Source organism: Micropterus dolomieu, linkage group LG23 (assembly GCF_021292245.1).
Source record: "Micropterus dolomieu isolate WLL.071019.BEF.003 ecotype Adirondacks linkage group LG23, ASM2129224v1, whole genome shotgun sequence".
NCBI lineage: Eukaryota > Metazoa > Chordata > Actinopteri > Centrarchiformes > Centrarchidae > Micropterus > Micropterus dolomieu.
In genome coordinates, this window is record NC_060172.1 from 9,742,594 (window position 1) to 9,763,090 (window position 20,497).

The 20,497-nt window shown below is 38.3% G+C and overlaps 1 protein-coding gene across 2 annotated transcripts in view; it reads left to right on the top strand.

The window, feature by feature from the left end:
- doc2b (double C2-like domains, beta) overlaps positions 1–8,033 on the top strand; it is a 125,847-nt gene extending 117,814 nt beyond the window's left edge. For both annotated transcript variants that reach the window (XM_046040257.1, XM_046040258.1), the window contains 4 exons: positions 8–165; positions 4,491–4,572; positions 6,211–6,307; positions 7,426–8,033. In XM_046040257.1, the coding sequence (XP_045896213.1) occupies positions 8–165; positions 4,491–4,572; positions 6,211–6,307; positions 7,426–7,559 (471 nt within the window). In that variant the 3' untranslated portion in view covers positions 7,560–8,033. The remainder of the gene's footprint in view (positions 1–7; positions 166–4,490; positions 4,573–6,210; positions 6,308–7,425) is intronic.
- The last annotated feature ends 12,464 nt before the right edge of the window (positions 8,034–20,497 follow it).

The window sequence follows — 20,497 nt, forward strand, 5'->3', positions numbered from 1 at the left end:
ACTGCAGGTCAACAAGACAGAAGATAAGTCCCTGGAGGAGCGAGGACGCATCATGATTTCTCTTAAGTACAACACCCAGAAGTCTTGCCTGGTAGTGGGCATCATCCGCTGCGCTCACCTTGCCGCCATGGACGCCAATGGCTTCTCCGACCCCTATGTTAAAACGTCAGTATGCAAAAAATGCAAAAACACCCAGAGACTAAAGCTGTTACATTATAATATATAACAGCAGAAGCTGTGCGCTACAATTTCATGTGGTATGTTTTCATCCCATGACCTCAAAGCATAATTATTTTTTTTTTACAACCAGGATCTTTATTTCACAGTATTGAACATCATTTATATCCTTAATAATAATCTTTATTCACCAAGTTAATCACTGAGAAGCAGGAACACAGTGACTAAAAGTCTTATGGGGAAAGAAACAAAAGCAGGTGGACAATCAGACAGGTTGTTAACAAACTATCAGGAAAAATCCATCACCAATTTACAATGCAGCTTGGTTCAACTTTGACCTACTGTGCTCACTGTAGCTGTGTGTGCAATGAGGGATTATTACAGACACGGTGGCTGCACTCACTTTCAGTTTTACCTCTAAATAAAGTGACTTCGACAATCTGGATAAACTGTTTTGTCGTTTACAACATGTCTGATCGTCTGACTGCTTGTGTTTCTTGACTCGTCAGACTTTATTGTAGCTTTGTTGTCAAGTTCCCAGATTTCAGCAATTACCTTGGTCAGTGTTATGTTGTAGTAGAAATGATGGACAAAGCTATGAAAATTGGACCCAAGCTGCAATGAACCAGAATCTTTCATCAATAGACATGTCATAACAGAAAAAAAAATTACACAAGAAATGATTTTAAATGTGCAGTCTTCAGTGGCTTGGAAGTATGGAGGCCCATAGTATTCAAGATAAAAATAAATAAATAAGAAATTATAAAATGATCCTATGGATAAATATAGACAAAATATATAATCATGGCTTTGTACAATAATCTTTTTGGTCATTATTAAGGCTGCAATTAACAATTATGTGACATTTATTTTCTAAATGAATTAATTGTTGGGTCTATAAAATGTCAGAATATAGTCATTAATTTTCACAATCCCAATTTCCCAGTCCAAGATGACATCTTCAAATTCGATACATTTTATGCCATTTTTTCAACTGATTGTTTTATTTCAAATGTTACTTAACATACATAAAAAAAAATTAACATGGTAGCGCTAGTTATGACATTGGTGTCCTGCTCATTCAGACCAATGCGACATCCAATTACATAATAAGAATTTGTTATGAAAATGGCATTATGAAATCATTGGGGGAAATGGTGAAAAACTGCTGGAATTAAATAAGGAAGAAATAACATTTCATAATAATGAGGTGAGTTTCAAAAATGTATTGGATTACCTCACAATTTCATGCTTGTATTAATTTATATAATGAATTTTTTAAATAAATAAAAATGGAAGATAGGCAAGTACAGGAAGAAGTATGAATATCTGACATATAACCGTGTGCATTCACTTACAATTCCAGAGTTCTATTTATTTAAATTAAATTGACTTGATCTTTATTTCGATCTTTAAGGTGTATAAAAAAAAACTAAAGATTTTGTTCTTGATACTTTGCAGATTTCAGAATCAGTTTCATGGATTTATTGTCATTTAGCGAAGTGTCTGTCAAGGAAGAAATCTGACAAGGGAGCATACATGATTTAAAAACATAGGTTGACTTCACATAAAGCCAACTGTCGATTGATTGCTTCTCTCCTCTCAACATGTATTTCTCCACAAAATACCGGATGCTCGTCGTAATAATGCTATTTTTAGTGCATGTACTGATGGTTTACTGCTGATGGTTTAGCAGGAAAGAAGCAGACTACCTGTGATTATCAGCGGCAAGAAAGACACAAAGCGCGAGAAGCCATCTGCAGTTTGAAGGAGAGTCCTATTTATCACACCTGAACATTTCCCAAGTCTTTCATCTGGCTGAGCAATGAAAGTGCAATTAATTTCCGACTCTGCTGTGCACACCTCTAGAACAAAAGCCGACTCGTTTCGGAGGAAAGGGGCTGGCAACAATTTTCAGACAGTTTGAGGTTGACAAAATCTCCCTGAAGCTTGAAGGACACTTGGGCAGATAATAGATTTACTGACAAACTCATGTGAGAGGGAATAAAGGACATGTATACACTGACAGATAGACAGGGCTGCATGATTTCTCTCCTCTTTCACCAGCCAATGTCCCAGCTGTCACCTGAACTGTACATGGTCTATTGCGTTGATACTGTAATGTTGGGCATATTTTTAAGACGCATGTGTCATATGGATGTCGAATGCAGACACATATTAGTCGACCAAGGTTGTCGAGTATGTCATGAGTAAATGCCCTCCTTAATGGCTCTTCATTCAAAGCAGAATAATGGCAGTAGTGAAATAACATTTAAAAACAATGTGTTGCACAATAGCATTGTTTACATCCTAACTTTCACTCTTAGCTGGTTTTACCTGGGGGTCGGTAGCCCCATTACATGACAACAATTATGTTCGCTGGAATATCCTCATCAAATTTCAGCCCCCATTTCCCCAGGGGTATGTTTGTGAGCAATAACCCACTTACCCTCCCTTAATTCTTTGTGTTACCTTGGGAAATTGAAGTGTGTGTGTGTGTGTCCAGTAAGTGTGTAAAAGGAAAGAGCGATGTGACGAGCTACTGTAATTGCTTGCTGGATTGAAATATAACACATCAGAATGAGCATTATTGCCCATAACTGTTCTTTGCCAAATGGATAGAGGTAATACACAACATTCACTACACTGCGCGCTGAGTTTGATATAAGTACAACCTGCCTTTTGCATCATTTATATGGACAGAACAGAAGCAAAGGGCCAATCTTTACACAAACACAAACACACACACATTGGCCATACATTCATAAAGACCAATGCCTGCACCCAGAGCAACAGTGGCACTAATGATCTGTTTTCACCACAGACTCTTGGACTGCAGAGAATGCAAACTGAAAAATGTTCTGGGAACTCCAGCAACACCTCAACAAAACAAAATCTAATTTTATTTAGATTGCACATTTCACAATGTACATTCAGTTTCCAGTTTATTAGGTACACCTATCTAAAACTACCGCAGTCTAATACAACAATCCTGCAATAAACGTTCAGTTTTCATTTAAACAGTTTTAGAGGGTGGTTGATTCAACTTTATGGCAATTTTGAAGGCTGTACTTTGTGGTGCTGATTAAGTGCATTGCATTATACTGAGAGATGTTTCTAATATTTTGTCCATCCCATTTATATGAATCAGGGTAGACACCTCTGAATATAACACAATACAGGTCCACAGCACTGCCAATTACAGCCTCAAAAATAACCATAAATTACACAAAAACCTCTCTGAAACATGGTGAAAATAGGATTTATTGCACCATGGAATGCATTAGACTGCATTTGTTTTAGTTAGGTGTACCTGTAAACTGGATGAGTGTAGTATGACCCCAAATGCTTCAATAGTCAACCCATATCCAGTAGGTGATATGAGGGGGGATGCCATTCCCCCATGTTAGCAAAATGAATCCCCTTTGTTAACCTGCCACCCCCCTCTCTATCCCCTAGTAGCAGAGAGAGTTTGGGGGCAGAAGGGTTGTTTAGTTGAATAAAGTCTAGTCTACTGATCCTTGACACTGTCCATGGTGCTGAAGTAGCAGACAAATTAGTATTTACACTTTTTTCTTTCAGTACCGCGCAGTTTTGTCTTGAAACTATAATATTCTCTAAACTACATACAGTAAACACTCAATTATATACTATATTATCCACCATATACTCTATAGAGCAGTGTTACATTCATGATGAAAGATAAAGGCAGCAATGTGTAGTCAAGTGGTGCTCTCATTGTGGCGCCCCCCCCCCCCCCCACACACACACACATACTAAAGAAACTACATACTGGAGATCTGCACTGTCGAGTATAAACTGAAATGTGTTATTGATGTGAGGCAACGTGTCTTCACCTCTGCAATCTCATCAAAAAGACTTAACTAAAATTAAATGTTGCTGTTAAACTAACCATGTATTGGACATTATTATTGGCAGAGAACAGCTATTTCGGGAGGTGATGACACAACAGCATTAATATATTACCAACTGGGGGGAAAATGTCTTTAATAAAAGCACAGGTGGAGTCTATTAAAGTAAGGTAATGTAGCATATGTAATGCAATGCAGCTGTGTGGTTCAGTATAGGGCAGTACCACAGCACCCTCTAGAGGACAGAAATGTATAGAATGAAGCTTTTACACTGTATATGGGGATTTACATAGTTGATGGTGGTTTCAAATAATACATCGACATAATTTAATGAATGAATCTGCAGGGATTTGAAGTGTTTCTCTTTGCTGCTCCTTATCAACACTGTTAAGTCCTGTATTAAGTCTTCCTCCTCTCCCTCCATACTTTGCTCTCCTACAGGTACCTGAAGCCTGATGAGAACAAAAAGTCAAAGCACAAGACTGCTGTGAAAAAGAAGACTCTCAATCCCGAGTTCAACGAGGTATAAACCACGGCTATTGCGCTAAAACCTTGAAGCTCCAGCTTTGTTTTGTTTTTTTCCCTCTTCTATTTTTCTTTTACCTGAGTTGAGTGTTTGTCCAGTGCCTTTGTGTGCGGAGCAAACTCCATAACCCTGGAACCTACAAAAGCCATTCTGAGAGGGCACAGCTGTCAGATACAAAAGAAGCACATTTTTCAAAATTCACTACAAGATGACTTTTTGAGGGAGCAGCAGAACTGAAGCTGTCTGAATGTAGAATATGTCACGAAAGTCATCCTCAGCCAAAGACATAGCTCAAGTGTCTTTTGGTAGCACTGATTCTTTATCTTCTCTCACACTGGAAATCTGTGTTTCCCACCAAAGATTGGGAATGTCAGATGTTGATGATGGCCTTGAAAACATGTTCAGAACAGAATCCCATCGCTGTAGTGTGCTGTAACATTGCTTTGATAAATTCAGTATAGATAAAACAAGTAATCAGCCCTTATTCTGTATCAAAATGCAAATGTAAATGTTTCATATTTGTATAGCGCCTTTCTAACTCTCAAAGCACTTTTACACTACATCGCATTCACACACTGAGCCTGTGCTCAAACAGAAACTAACATTCACACACATTCATACACTGGTGCAACAGCCACCAGGGGCAATTCGGGGTTCAGTATCTTGCCCAAGGACACTTCGACATGCAGCCCCTAAAATGAGCTAGAGCAGCTCAGTCTCACAGATGAACACCTGATTATAAATACTGTTGAAATCAGAAATACTTTGCTAAAGACCCTGAGGACACAGCAATGTTTTGCAGAAAGATGCCAAACATGTTTTCAAGGCTGAACAGGCCCCCCAATTCATCGTGGCACAGGGCAGCTTGGCTCAGCCTGTATACAAGCGGACGGCCTTGGCTACACACAGGCCAGCGGCTTGACATTTCCTCTGGCATTTTTTGTACCCATATTCTTCCATCACCTCTTGGCCTTTCTGTCGGAGACGAGCAATGAGGGTCTTCCTCCATATCAAGGCATTGATTTCATTAAGGTGGAGCAGCAACCCTGATTGAACCACAGATTGAAATGCGACATAAATGCTGTTCCTTCACACGGTGCAAATTGATATCAGAAAATATGCTTGTTTCATTCAGTGGACAGTGTACTTTACTGATTATACTGTCATTCTGTTGAAGGACTCTAGCATGTATTTTACATTTAATTCAAATGTGGTCCAATCAAAACACTTGCAGTATACTGAATGAGTCTATGTGTCCTGAACTAATAGGGCGTGCTGTGAAAGTGAGGAAAGGCAACTGCTGCAATGACATTAACCTGAATGTTATTTTAGGCACTTACAAAAAATTAAAAGTTAATGAGGCGCTCAGAATTATATGAATCAGTTTCACCAGAAAATGAAACAAATGTCAATTGCACTCAGGTTTGTAATGATAATTATGCTTACCAAACAGCATGCAGAAGAGTTTTGTTGGGAAGGTGGTGAAGCAGAATGGACTCTTATTCAACACATTCAAAACCTTAAAACACAAATTAGGCTTCATACTTGATTTGATATGTGATTGTAATTGTACGTGATCATACCGGAGAAAGGCACAACTAGAGCTCTTATTTTCTGCCTTTCTATTTCCTGTAGGAGTTCTGTTATGACATAAAATATGCAGACCTCACCAAAAAGACCTTGGAGGTGACCGTGTGGGACTACGATATCGGAAAGTCTAATGATTTCATAGGTAAGCACAGGTGAATCATGCCAAGCCAGCTCGGCTTTCGTCAGAGATGACGACAGTGTGGGACGAGCTTGACTGATATTCAGCAGCATCAGCAGCACCACTGGCCTTCTGTCCAGCTGAGTCTGCCATCTGCCCGGCCCTTTCTCATGCTGGAGGCTGGGAAACAAACGACCACTGAGCCATGCTGGGAACTAGCTGGCCTGCTCATATTGCACTGATGTTTAAACCTGTTCCAAAGAACTCCCCCCAAAGGTTTTATTCCACTTTTTTGAGAAAATAAAACACAATAAACAATAAAGGAACATATAGGGGGAAAAGTGTCTAAACAATTTCCTCCTTGACCCTTAAAATAGTAGTAAAATAACTAATGGTTGTTTTAAAGTACTTGAAACTCCATGACAACTGAGCAAACATAATTTGCTCATGACATGCAGTTAAAAGTTTCATAAACGGTCTCATCCCTCAGTGTCCTAGCCTGAATATATATATTACTGAAATTATTACTACATTGCATTACTATAAACTATAAACAGCGTTTTAATTGATCGAAGTAATTCTATTTTTTTAATATACTATTGGGTTGTTTAATGTATTATATTACAATGGATCATATTTGATAAGCTCATTATAGGTATTTAAAATCTTTAAAAAACAATATTTCCCTCTGAAATGTTGTGGAGTAGAATTATAAAATAGCATAAAATTAAAATACTTAAGTAAAGTACAAGTACCTTGTGATTGTACTAAAATACAAATCTTGAATAAATGTGCTTAGATATTTTCCACCACTGATCAGGGGTCATGTGGTAGCTGTTCTGATATGATTGATAGTTTCAGAACAGCAACCTGATGGATCTTGAGGGGAGCATTACTAAATTATTTATTAACCATTAATAAACCATTTTTCACAACTTAGAAACTCTTATTAGAAAGTGCTGCCATCACAACATCTCTAATGTCGTACCTGTCTTCAGTTGTTTTGTGCTGTTGCTAAGACACTATAATCATCTGCTGTTGTTATCCTTTCCCTCTTTCATAACGTGACACATTGTAAAGCTCCCACACGCTCTGCTAAGCGTTCAGCATATGACTCATGCTGTCCTTGTGCCTTCTTTCAGGTGGTGTATCTCTGGGTATCAATGCAAACGGAGAGAGGCTCAAACACTGGTTTGACTGCCTTAAAAACAAGGACAAGAAAATTGAGCGTTGGCACACGTTGACCAATGAATTACCTGGTTCATTAAATGACTGAAGACCTACATCTGTCGTCCAACCTGCTGGCCCTCGTCCCCTCCCTGGTTACACTAGATAGGACCCCTGCCTTCATTTTCCTAACTCCTCCTCCCATCTCTTCTTCTCTGGATTTTCCTCATGTTTGCCCCAGTGACCTGTGACACCTCTTTGGGAATATATTTCCTCTCAACAGGGCTCATTTAAAAATATCCAAAACCTGTTTTCTTTCTGTTTTACATGTACAATAGGGGTTGCATGGCTGCTCATTTATTTTTCATTTTAAGAGCAATTCAGTTCACAAAATGAATCACTGGGATTGTAGCGCTGATAATAATTCAGATTTCTTGTATGATCAGTGAATATATAAGGAGCAAATGCTTTCTATTTGAAGAGATATTTTACAGCAGCTAAAATAATTTTCCAATGATTCACCAGTCCCTGAAACAGCACAAACCTCCATACTGTCAGCTTGGTGGTAAGAGTGGAGAATCTAACAAAGGATGTAGCAAAATGTCATACTGTTGGAGTTATGCAGAAATATTTATGGAATAATTTCTTCTAATTTATTACATAAACAGTAATAGTTCTTATCAAGTGAACATCCCATAATCAGTATTCTTGACTCTAATAAATCATCCAGATTTTGTTTTTGCCACAATAACTGAAGATATTGCACTTTAATATGATTGTAAAAGTGTTAGGTTGCCACGGTCCTGTCGTTCATCCCCAGTCTAAGTGGCTCCAACACAACTGGCCAACTACAAGCTTGCAGCAGCTTGTTTTAGAAATCTGGAGCGTTTATCCTTTAGTTTGAGTCATTTGGCTAGGTGAAAACAATGTCACAGGACCACAGAACCTCCTTAGAATACTGTACAAGTGAAGGCCTCTGCATGCTTCAAACTATCTGGATTGTACAATGAGACTGATCTGAACAAAAACGCCAGTCGCTTTAGTATGTTATGCATGTTATGGTCAAGTGACAAAGACGTCTAGCAAATATGCTGTTTCTTTTAACCATGACCACTTTTTGTGCCTAAACCAAACCAAACCAAACCTTAACCATAGCAATGTCATATCAGAAAATCCACACTTCAATCCGGGGTGAAAAGCCTTCCTGTCATAACCTTCTCCTGGCTGCATCGCACTGCCTGCCCAATCCATCTCCAAGAAATCTGTGTCTTTTGCCTTTGTAGTCTCGACATGATGAATCCTTTAAAAGGGGCACGCGCTTTCACACTGTCTCTGTTTGAAGGCATTTGTGGTGTTGTACAGTGCGTGGTATTACAAAAAGTAGTTGTGAGAAGAGTGAAATAAAAGAGAGCTTGAGAGAGGTTCAAATGCTGCCCTGGGTAGGGTGTATTGTTTCAGGTATTGGTACAAGTACCTTGTTTGAAGCATACTGAGGCCTTCACTCCTCTTCCCAGTGAACTGCGTGGCAGTTTGTTGTAAAGGGGAAATTAACATAAACATACCAATAACACATAACAACCCCAAAATCCAAGGCTTAGTGGATATTAGAAGACTGATGTTGGTAGTTGATGGACGTAAGTTCTGCTTAAAAGGATTTTAGGACGACTGACGCTCATTTGTAAGCTGGCAATGTGACTAAATTTCTGCCCAGTAAGCAGGCAGTTTGGTCAGTGTGAGCTAAATGAATGAGATACAAAACTTCTCCTCAAAGCTACTTATAGCAAGTATTCACATCACAAACACTAATTCCCTGTGTGTCTCTGTTCAGACTAATTAATATGAGACAATGCTTGGTGTCAAAGCACTATCTACGACTACTGACAGATTTTTCAGTGCAACCCCTAATCTATAGAGCTGCCTAGTTGTGTGGTAATCCTGATGTCAAGGCTCCTCAAGTGTTCCATCCATTCAGTCATGCTATCCAGACTTCAGAATTGCGTGTTTCTGAATTTACAGTGCTAAAGCGATGGGTAGTTAAATAAAATATGCATTTAGAAATTCAAGTAAAATCTGAGATGAATCATGGGTACAAGGACACAAGTGATTTTTACAGTGAATGCTTTAAAGAACAGGGGTTCAGACTTTCTTTCAACGGCCGTGCAGCAAGTTGAACAAGTGCAGTAAGAGCATAATCGTGTAATGGCTGCTTTGTGATTAGTCAGGAGCTGAAGAGGGCTATGGATATAAAAGTAGGTCTCATGCACCTGATGATCTGTGGATAATTTCAACACAGAGGTGAAAACATTCACAATTACTACACTGCGATCACGTCACACAGCCTTGCTTCACTGTGTGGAAGGTAGAGAGCCTACTTGATAGCGACCATCTGTAATCAGAATGAACAGAACAGAATGAAGTTAAGTGGGTGACCCACCGGGGGAAAATAACTTGTCAAATCACAATACCACATGATTGGGCAGTACTATGGCATGTGTGTGTGCAGCTTACTGTTTACACTACAGAAAATGACAGCATTTTAGGCTGTAATGTGGCTGAAAATGTACCTGCTGTTTGTCAAAAGGGCCGAATTTTCAAAAGGGAAAGTTTACGTCAAATATATAAAAAATACATATATAAAATTAACAAAAGCATGTATTGTTTACAACAACCTATTGATGCTGAAGTTCAAGTTTGCTGCTGAAAGGGGTGAACACGCCCTTGCTTAAGTCGGTGCAATTGTAGCTTTGCTAAAATGGGCAGGGGTGAGAAGGGCAGAATTTTTAATATACTAGCCGTGTATGTATATTATTACTATGATGTTGCATCTGTTGAGGGTTTTTTTATGTAAACAGCTCCATTTTAAATGTATCAAACAGAATGTACATTTTTAACCCCTTCTATTCCACAGTAAATCCTCTAAGAATGTGCAGCTTAGTGCTCTGTGTTGTTGATATTGTTCATATGTCAAATCTTAAGCTCTGTATTTGGGCACACATATCTGGGAATAGAGATGGTTGAACTCACAGCCCAGGAGCAAAACACTCGGGCTATGTCACTCAACTCATATATTAAGATAACTAAAAGTTTACTTTGACTCCTTCTAGCCTGTTGAATTATTTATGTTGGGGTTTATTTGTTTTATTTTTCTGTTGTTTTTTTTTTGGTTTGATACTTCGAGTCCTTGCGCAGAACTGGAAACGTTTCAGGACTGAAAACTCCCAACTTCAGTTGCCCTCATGGATCAGTAGGCTGGGATGCATGCCATGTATTTGTGATTTTGACCAAGCAATGAGTTTGACCTTTTCTGCATGCCCCCGCACCCACCTTTCTTGTAAATTTCCGTGCACTGACTGGTAACACAGAAACGGCATACAAATAGTCCTCACGTAATGTTCAGGAATCCTGTCAGGCTTGCAATTCAGCTAACAGCTTTTTGTCATTACCTCACGTCACTGTAAGTGATAGGCCGGGCATGTTTGTTTTTAGGAGCATGTCAATTCTGTCAGTGTGGCTGACTGGTTTAATAACCACATCATTTTAACTCACTAATTACAGCTGGTGGAAAGTGACAAACAGCCCTAACGTCCATTTGTTAAATTATTTAACCTTCTTGACCAATAGTTTTATTGTTGACGATGTTATTAGAACTATTACATTGCTTTCACACTACAATCCATCCATTTTGAAGAAAAATTGATTTTGACTAATGGTGTCACACCTTTTAAAGCCGGGGAATGAAATGTTTAATGCATTACATCACCCCTCACATTTCTTTAAAGTGTTAAGAGCCTCTTCAGCCACATTGATTTGTGAGGCACAAACTGGCTGTGAAACCTTGTTGGCATCTCAATATACTCCTTGACACAACAGTGATCCTGCTCTCTCTCTCCGATGAATATGTAATGATTACAACCAACATGTGATTTTGATTTTGTAATCTGTCTGCCTTTGTATGCAAGCTCAATATTATGAAAAAAAAAACTAAACTGCATGCAGATGTTCTTGGTTTTGTCATGAGATGACTTTGCCTAATGTTTGATACTGTTTTCTGTATAAAAAAAAAACAAAATACACGACTGTGGATGCTCTAAGATTATGCTATAAGTCAGTCTTTCTTCTGGACAACATTTTGTACCTTTGAACACTATCGCATTGCCTGTTTGGCTGCTGTATTTACTATCTGGAAGCGTGACTTGATGTGAATTAAAATCTCTCCTTTGTTGTTTTGTTTCCTTTTTAACACTCAGGCACTTGTTTGCATTATTCTGGTTTGTTGAATGTATGAGTATTAATGCATTGTCTGAAATTATATTTTAGTCCTTTGCCAAATGGGCAGGTTATTATGCCTTCTTTGTTTCTGTTTCTGAATTTTTGGCTCGCATGCTTTTCAAGGATAAACTGAAAAACAAATTACTGTATTATTATAATAAATAATAACAATCATTTTAAACTTAAGAAAATGCATGAATATAGATACAACATAAGCAAATTAAGGAAACATCTTCATCAATTTGACAACATAAACACAACATTTAACTGCAGAGTAACAAAACACAAGCACATTTCAAAACAAAATGAGCTGCAAATAAGAAAATCAAAAACAGAAAGTTGCTTTTCTGGTTTTCTGTATTTGCAGTGCAGTTTCTTTTGCTGCATATATGTTGTCAAATAGATTAAAATGTTTTCCTCATTTGCTTGTGTTTTTCTACTTGCATGTGTTGTAAGTTGCAGTGTATGTTGAGCTCCTTATATTTTCTGTCAATTATTTCTGCAGGCTGTGGTAATTAACAAAGATAAAAGACGTAGTGTAATGTTGCAACAGTGTGTGCATATCAACAAAATTAACCAAATTATTAGTCTAGTTAAAGTGCAAAAGGAATTCTGTGGCATAAGTTCTGTCACTCAAGTCAATACTAATGGTGCTTGAAAACAGAGGGCGGTTCCTGCCAGCTCAGTGATACCAGTGTAATGTACTTTGACTGGGAAGCAACAGGAAGCAACATGACTGCTGTGTTTCCTGCTAATATGAGGCCAGAGTCATCACGCAAGTTTATGTCTGTGTGCTACCCAATGCATATAGCTAATTTGATAGCAAGATACATTTAATGCACATCTTTTTATTATGTTTAAGTAATTAAGTTTTCCACATGACTCAGTATATCAAAGGGGTGTAGTATATAGATGCAAACGGTTCGTTTGCTACCTTCACCAAATCATGGGCAATAAGCAAGTCCTCTCTCAGACAATGTTAAAAATCGTATGTTTGGCATGTAAACTGCATACCATGTTAACCATCTTAGTTTAGCATATTAGCATTTAAATTTTGACCTCTGGATGAAAAGTTATGGAATCATGAAAATGGTTACAATGCATCCTCACACAATCAAAGCAACATTTGAAATAATTGAAATTACCTATTAGAGGGCAGTGTTGGGCAGCGACGTACCCATTACTGTAATAATTACTTTTCCCAGTAACTAGTAGTGTAACTTATTACTTTTCTAAAACAGTAATATTACAGTTACTAATGCAAGTAACGCTGCGTTACTCGTAAAAACTAAAGAAAGAAAGGCAGAGGCGTTCTTTCCACAGCTGTAAGTAGCTACTGCCATTATTGTGTCACAGTCTAAGATGATGCAAAGAACATTGTCATCTATTGTAAAACTCAGCAAAAAGCTTCCAACCGCGAACATTTCTAAATCTGATTTATTGAAGCATCTGCAGAAGCAGCACAGCAACGTGAAACTTACAGAAAGAAACTCCGGAAGCTGCTGTCACTGATGCTTGGACTCGTCAGGAGAGAGTGGCGTTCACGCAAGGTTTTGTAACTACTGAATACTGCTCTTATAAACAGGCTACATGTGCAATAAAACATTAGATCAAAAGTCGGGATTTAGGCTACTTGCTTTATTATTTTTTTTTATTTCAGCCGGTGGTGTTAAGAAATGTTAGGCCTAAGCAATATGCTTTGTAAAAATCCTTGCTGCTGTTATGAATATGATATTAGTTAAAAAGTCCTGAGAGACTGCTGACCGCCACATATTGATTTTCAATTTTTTTTTACTAGGCATATTTAAAATCATATTTGATTGAGGAGCTGTATGGAGGAGCATATATTCGTGTAGCACCTCCCCCCTCTCTCTCTCTCTCTCTCTCTCCCGAACACCACTGCACAAACCTGTCCAAAGATACAATACCCCCGGAAACACTGGAAAGTAATATAGTAACAAAACGAGCAACACAAGTAGTTATTTTTATCACCCAGTAAATTTTTTAAGGAGTAATAGTAATATATTACAATTTCTGAGTAACTTGCCCAACACTGTTAGAGGGGCATTCCAGTTACTTAGTATTGAACCTCCATTATAGTTGCACCTTTGGGGGCCTGGCAAGAGAGAGGTTTAAAACAAAAATATCAAAATCAATGCTACAGAGGCAGAGATATGCTGAATTGAACAGATTTCCATTAGACCCGCTTTGCCAAGTAAATCTTTTAAATGACACAGCTCCAGTTTATAAGGCTTTCTGTTATAAATGTAAAAGTCTCAAAGCCCAAATCGAAATAACCCCAGTGACTTCATCAGGGTTATTTTCTGATACTTGACAACACTCCTCCAGAGCCACAGACAAGACATTATACTGGCTGAGTAGTACACATCAGGGCTGGACTGGGACAAAAAATTCAGCCCTGGCATTTTTGGCCTAGACCAGGCCCCAACAATATGTAAAACACCCCCCACAACCACTACAAAGCTGAGTAGTAAGTGTTGTGGACCAGTGTACTCACTTGCTCTTGACTGACTCCCCGGTGATCAGAGGTGGCTGTGACACGCACAATACACATACTGAAGTAGTCTACAGCTTCTTGTTCTTCCCTATCTCTCACCTCCACTGCTGCCTCAACAACCTGGCTTGACTAGACAATGGCACAGGGAGAGAGGGAGAGATTATTACAATTAATTGGGAGGGGAATTTACATTATTATAAATTCAGATACAGAATTGTTGGAATTCCCTGATAAGGATGCAAAGTAAGGTGCAAGAAGCTGTATAACTTAAACATGATAAGATATGGACCTAGCTTATGCTACGCTATTTGGCATTGACTGACAGAGTGAGCGCCAGAAGCTGACGGTTATGATAGCGTCACAATGTTATGTTAACTTATCTAATTATTATAATTGAATGAATTATCATTCATTGTCGCCATCAAGCGGTAAGCCAACTATTCCCTGCTTACCGCATTAACCACACTCTCTCCTGCTCACGCTGTTCCTCTCTTCCCTGTCACACACCTGCTCTACACATGGACCATACCAACGGCCCCCAAGGTGCATTGGCCCACTGGGAAAATGCCAGATTACCGGTCCAGCATTGCTCCACATGACTACCAAACTGACCTTTATTTTTAAATTGAAGGAATTTCCTTTTAATCAACTCGTCATTTGGAAGATACTTAATAACTCTTTTTTTAACCAGATGGCTAAAGCTGCTGCGGCCATTTATTTAATGTTATACGCACATATTCAGACACACCAAATCTGGAAACCTCCTCAGTAGATTAGACATTATAGTGCTAACTTAAACTCTATCTTGCATTAGGATTTATTCCTATTCAGAGCCCAGCTGCATTGTGCATGTCTATTGAAAAGATAGGCAATTATTCAAGTGTTATAAGGACATTAGGAGGCAAGAAAGTACAGATCTCCCTTTTGTGCCTTTTGCCAATTTACTCTTGCAGAAAACTGTAATGCTGCACAGCTCTGAATCACATGAAGGGAACAAAGGAAAATCAATTAACTGTGTGACTGTCTTTTTCTTTGTGCCCTCATCCCCTAATGCAACCCATTACAGCACAAGAGTGAAAGAGTCTGAACTCTCTGTCAGCAACATTTGGGTACTTATATCCTCTAACCTACCTGCCTAAGATGAACAGTAATACTAACAGATAACACATCAGAGAGAGAGTTCAAGCTTCACTAATCAATATCTTTAAATGAACAATTAGTCAAACAACTGTGTAATGTGAAAGGGGTGTTGGTGCACGTCTATGGCTTGGATGTGGATAAAACTCTGAAAATCTCTTTGATAAAAGGTACAAGTTTATTTACATTACCACAACTCCCAAGATGCATTGTGGTCTGAAACATCCTATCACTGTTTTGTGCGATGCACCCAGCAAGCAAAGACTTTGTGCTGATTTCAGATTCTGGGTCAGTTTTGGATGAATTCAGCAATAACTGTGCAGCGTTTTGTTCCCAAAAGACAAAGCATTTTAAATTTGATATAACTCTTGATTAATGCCTCTCACTGGGATCTACTTCATAGCAATTGTTGCTCAGGCTTGTGATTATCAAAGTATTTATAGCTATCTGACATACCAGATATTTTTTCTCAAGAGGTGGCGGAGACAAAAACTCAGTGGAGAGTGAAAATTGGACTTAAATTCATTCAACTCCAAATGATTGATTATGTTGCTCCATGTCTGATGGGTGTGCAATTAGGCAACAGCTGTGTCTATTTGAGTTTATGCCCCCTAGTGGCCAACAAATCAATGAATCCAAAACACTTAATGATTAACCTTTTAATTTACTTATTTATTGTTCATATTTTTTTAGTCAATGATGGCAGACAAAGAAGAAAACAGAAATACTGAACAGAAAGTTTGCATTAGACAGCAGGGCCTTCTATTGTTCTTCCCACTTCACATCAAGAAAGATCATTGCTCTTCATTTTATCACCTGGCAACGATTTAACATCTTTACAATTATTGTATAACAAGACCTTTTTGAAGAAAATAATTTATAGCAAAAACTCGCAATTATTCTTGTATGCTTTGAAGGGACAAGAAATGCCCATTTACTTGCATGTCAAGAATAAGATTTGAGGACATTTTGAACTTGTGATTTATGTCTTTGAGCACAGCGGAAATGAGAAAAATTTAAGCTTTCAGCTGTCTGTCTAACCAGTGGAAAATGCATGAAATGATGAACGAGTGGCTCTGGTGGCTCGTTGAATCATGCAGCTAAATTCTGAGGACTCCGCCTCTGCAGGTGAAGAGGATAAAGAGAACATTACAGCCTTTCACAAGACAGATGCAACAGTAACGACAAGGCAATCAAATGTGCAGCTGAGGTTAATAAGTTCATTTTCCTGACAATACCCTTAAAGGTTGTATAATATTTCTGCTTTAAAGAATAAAACTAGTAAATATCAGCAGGCTGGGTGTGAGTAAATGACAGCGTTGGCACTTAAACTGGTGATTTCTGTTTTCAAAAACACAGCACTGAGCCAAGTGTGACCATGGCAATCACAGAAACCTCTCTCTACGTAGCAAGAAGGCCACACTGCATTTTTGAATACGCTGAAAGGGAGGGTCCTGGCAGACAAGGGTTTAGTAACTCTTCAAAGTGCTGTCTTCCAGCTTCAAGAGTGTTAAAGGGTCTTCACAGCCATATGGAATACTAGGTGAGCAGCATATCAGACTTTGCCAAATCACACTTTGCCTCAAGGGACTTTATAATGTGGCCAGCATACAAAACCTCTTGTCCTTAGACCCTCAATTTAAATGAGGAACCCCCCCCCCCAAAAAAAACCTTTAATAGGGAAAAAAATTGAAAAAACAGCAGGAAGAGCAACATAGGAGGGATCTCTCTCCCAGGACGTACAGACATGCAATAGATCTCGTCAACATCTCCCTGACTGTCACGTTCCATTTCACCACGGATAACTTGACTTTAGAAAGATGTTTTTAGCATCTAACTTTGTGTCAAACCATTCCTGTATTTCTAGTGTACAGCACAGTATAGCGCTGCCCTGATGACACCCGACTACCAGCTGTACCTTTAATACTGTCTAATTTTTTTGTTACATTACATCGTATTGATTCAGGTTTTGTCCAAAGCAGCTTACAATGTAATGCATTTAGCCATGTGAATACAACTCAAAGAATGCACAAATCATGCAAGTACTTCAGTACATATGCTTAACTGAAACAATAAGAGGATTTTTTAGTTTCTGCTGACCTGATGTCAATGGGAGCTCGTTCCACCATTGTGGAGCCAGGACAGAAATCAGTTGTGATTATGCTGAGCGGTAGAAAGGGAGCAGCAAGCCTATTTGCAGTAGCTGAGTGGAGTGGACAGGCTGAAGTGAATAGTTTGACCATGTGCGGGATGGGCCTGAGCATTTTTCAACATTTTTGTGAAAGAAACTTGCCCACAAATAAAGCGAACAGGTATGGCAGCTTGGTAATGATGAAATCTCACAAACGTGTACTTCCTCGTCAGACTGAAACAAGCAATTTACTATAGGTTTGGGCAGGTGAGACAGTTTGATGAATCCGACTTGTTCAAGCAAATCTTACAGAAAAAAGTAAGAGGCTTAGGAAAAAGAATTTAAAAAATGTTCCTGCATTGTTCTCCCAGTGTCAGCAAGTGTTGTAGAACTGTGCCAGTAGTGTATGTAGTTTAATACAATCCAAATAATGTTTAAGTGAAGTCAACTGCTGCTGGCTGAATACAATACCTGAGGTCTAAAAGCCAACTATTATCAAAGTGTAGCCAATCTAACAATCATATTGTAATCTATAATTCTTCAGTTATAATCATTTTGAATATAAATTCTTGCACTTTAGACAACAAAGTAGACACAAAAAATCTCTTTATCTAAATTGTTGATTTTATTAATCTAATTTGTTGATCTGACTACATCACAAAACAGTTTTCAAACACTGTTGATTAATTGATTCTTATATAACCCGTTTTGTTAACAGGCTTTGGTATTTTGTGTTCTTGGTGGTGTACAAAGTCCATTCATTCATGGAGAATGGCATTTGCACAGATCACAGTTGTGTGTGCTGGTGGAGGGAGGTACTTCTAAGACATGTGCTGAGCCCTGCCAACACCCTGTTTGTTCTCAGGATTTCATCTGGGTCACAGGGAAGAGATTAGAGCTTACCCCTGTCCTCCATTTTATATGCCTCTGTCTGAGACTCTGTTGCCTCTTAAATGACGCCAAGCAGCAGCACAGAAACTCCCAAACATGGCTGCTTAATGCATTCAGACTTCCCTCCGTGCTAAAACTTGATATTTTTTTCTCAATTAGGCAATAAAAATATCTCACGCCGACAAATTTAATTAAATCCAAGACTGAAACCCATGGCGTTCATAATCCTTGAGTAAAGGCCAAATCTCTTGACTCTCAGCACCTGATTATATTATTTCTGGAAATTTTCTGATGATTCAGACATCCAAGTAGACTCACACATTCGTTATGGATAAATACAAAGCCATAAAACAAATACTTCCTCTACTTCACAAGCAGCTGCATAAAATCTGCATTTGTTCAGTGCAATGAAACATTGTAATGTTTAACTATTTTATGATTTATCTTCGCAGAAAACACGTTCTGATCAGAATCCCCATCAGTAAGATTACCAAGAAACGTTTCTGCAACTAGTATCATTCAAGTACGCCTTCACAAAGGGTTAGCTGCTTGCAAAGTCAGATTGAGTGAAATGGACTAACACTAAGCATTCAAGCCAACCCAACAAAAAGAAGAAACAATAGCATGGATGCTTGAGTAGAAGATAACAGGCCATTTAACGTGTCATTAGGCTGACAGAGACATGATGGAAAATTCAATAAGAAGGGAGTAAAGTCTCACGCCTCACACAGACAGGGTGAAGGATGGGAAGACCAACATGCATTGTATCCTTGTATATAAATCCATTATTTTAGTTCATATCAGGAAACACTATCTTCACTTTTGATTTTACTTTGAGCTGAGAAAAAAAGTTGTAAAAAAAAAAACTCATTGAAGAGCAAGTAGTTAAATGACTACATGTAATGTGAAAGTGTTTTTTCCCCAATTTTGATGCTTTGGTCTTTAAAAGAAAGAAGTGTCTCATAATATTAGTAATAGTTTTTTATTGCAGATTTATGATTTTAGTATATTTGAGGTTTTCTTTCATGTAAATTTGCTACTTTAATCTTGAAAACTCAGAATATTACCCCCCTCCCCCAGCTCTGTAATTATTTTTTTCCTAAAATGGCCCTAATATGCCGTGATACCTAATTTTTGAACTGTAGTAAATCTGTACATGTTTTCTTTTACAATAGTGAACAAAGCTATAGCACACATTTAATAAACAGGGTTTCAAGAATGTAAGGCTAAAAGTAAGTCCTAATACATGAGTTTACCATTATGCAAATTTCAAATAATCTCTCCACCATCAGTCCAAAGTTGAGGTCACTATAATGTACTTTTAAATCAGCTCTGTAAGCCAACACCAGTCCAACTGATGTAATCAAGCCACTTTCAGTAAATAAAATTGACTGCTTTGATATTATACTCCAAATATTATCCAGCTATAATTTCTGACTATTTGGCTGCAACCAAGTTGACACTAGTAAAAAAGAACGTAGAAAGGCCTCATTATACCTGAGTGCAATGTACTATGACCTGCAATGTACTATGAATGTCCTTGATTGCTTTTTCTTTCCCTCATCACACTCCTTTGGTATATAGCATCACATATCAGCCAGGTTGGTAAACTGGGTGTGTTTTTGCAGTTTGCCATGTCACATTACAAGATTTTTGAGCAGTGAAGCCTTCAGAATTCCTCCTATCTCTTGCTGCCTTTTGGGGCCACTGATGTGTTAAATTGTTTCATACACTTTTAAGGACAACTGCTTCTAGAAAACTGCTGAGTGTGCTCACAAACTATGGTGACTCAGAGTCTGGAAGCTGTAGGAAATCAGTCATTCGGATGTGTTGCTTAGAGCCTGCGGCTGTCAGGAACATCTGTGAGAGATTGTGACTATAAACGATAGTGGACTATCTTTCCACACAGATTCCAGAAGATATTTACCCTCTGAAAGTTGCCTTATGCTCTAAAGCAGGTACGGGGAATGAGTGAACATACAGTTTGAGAAGCACTGTTAAAACCTGTAAGGATTTGAAAACAAACATTGTACACATACACCTGCAACTGTAAGGTTTGTGACTTCATGTATGATGAGTGTGACATTAAAGAAATGATCTT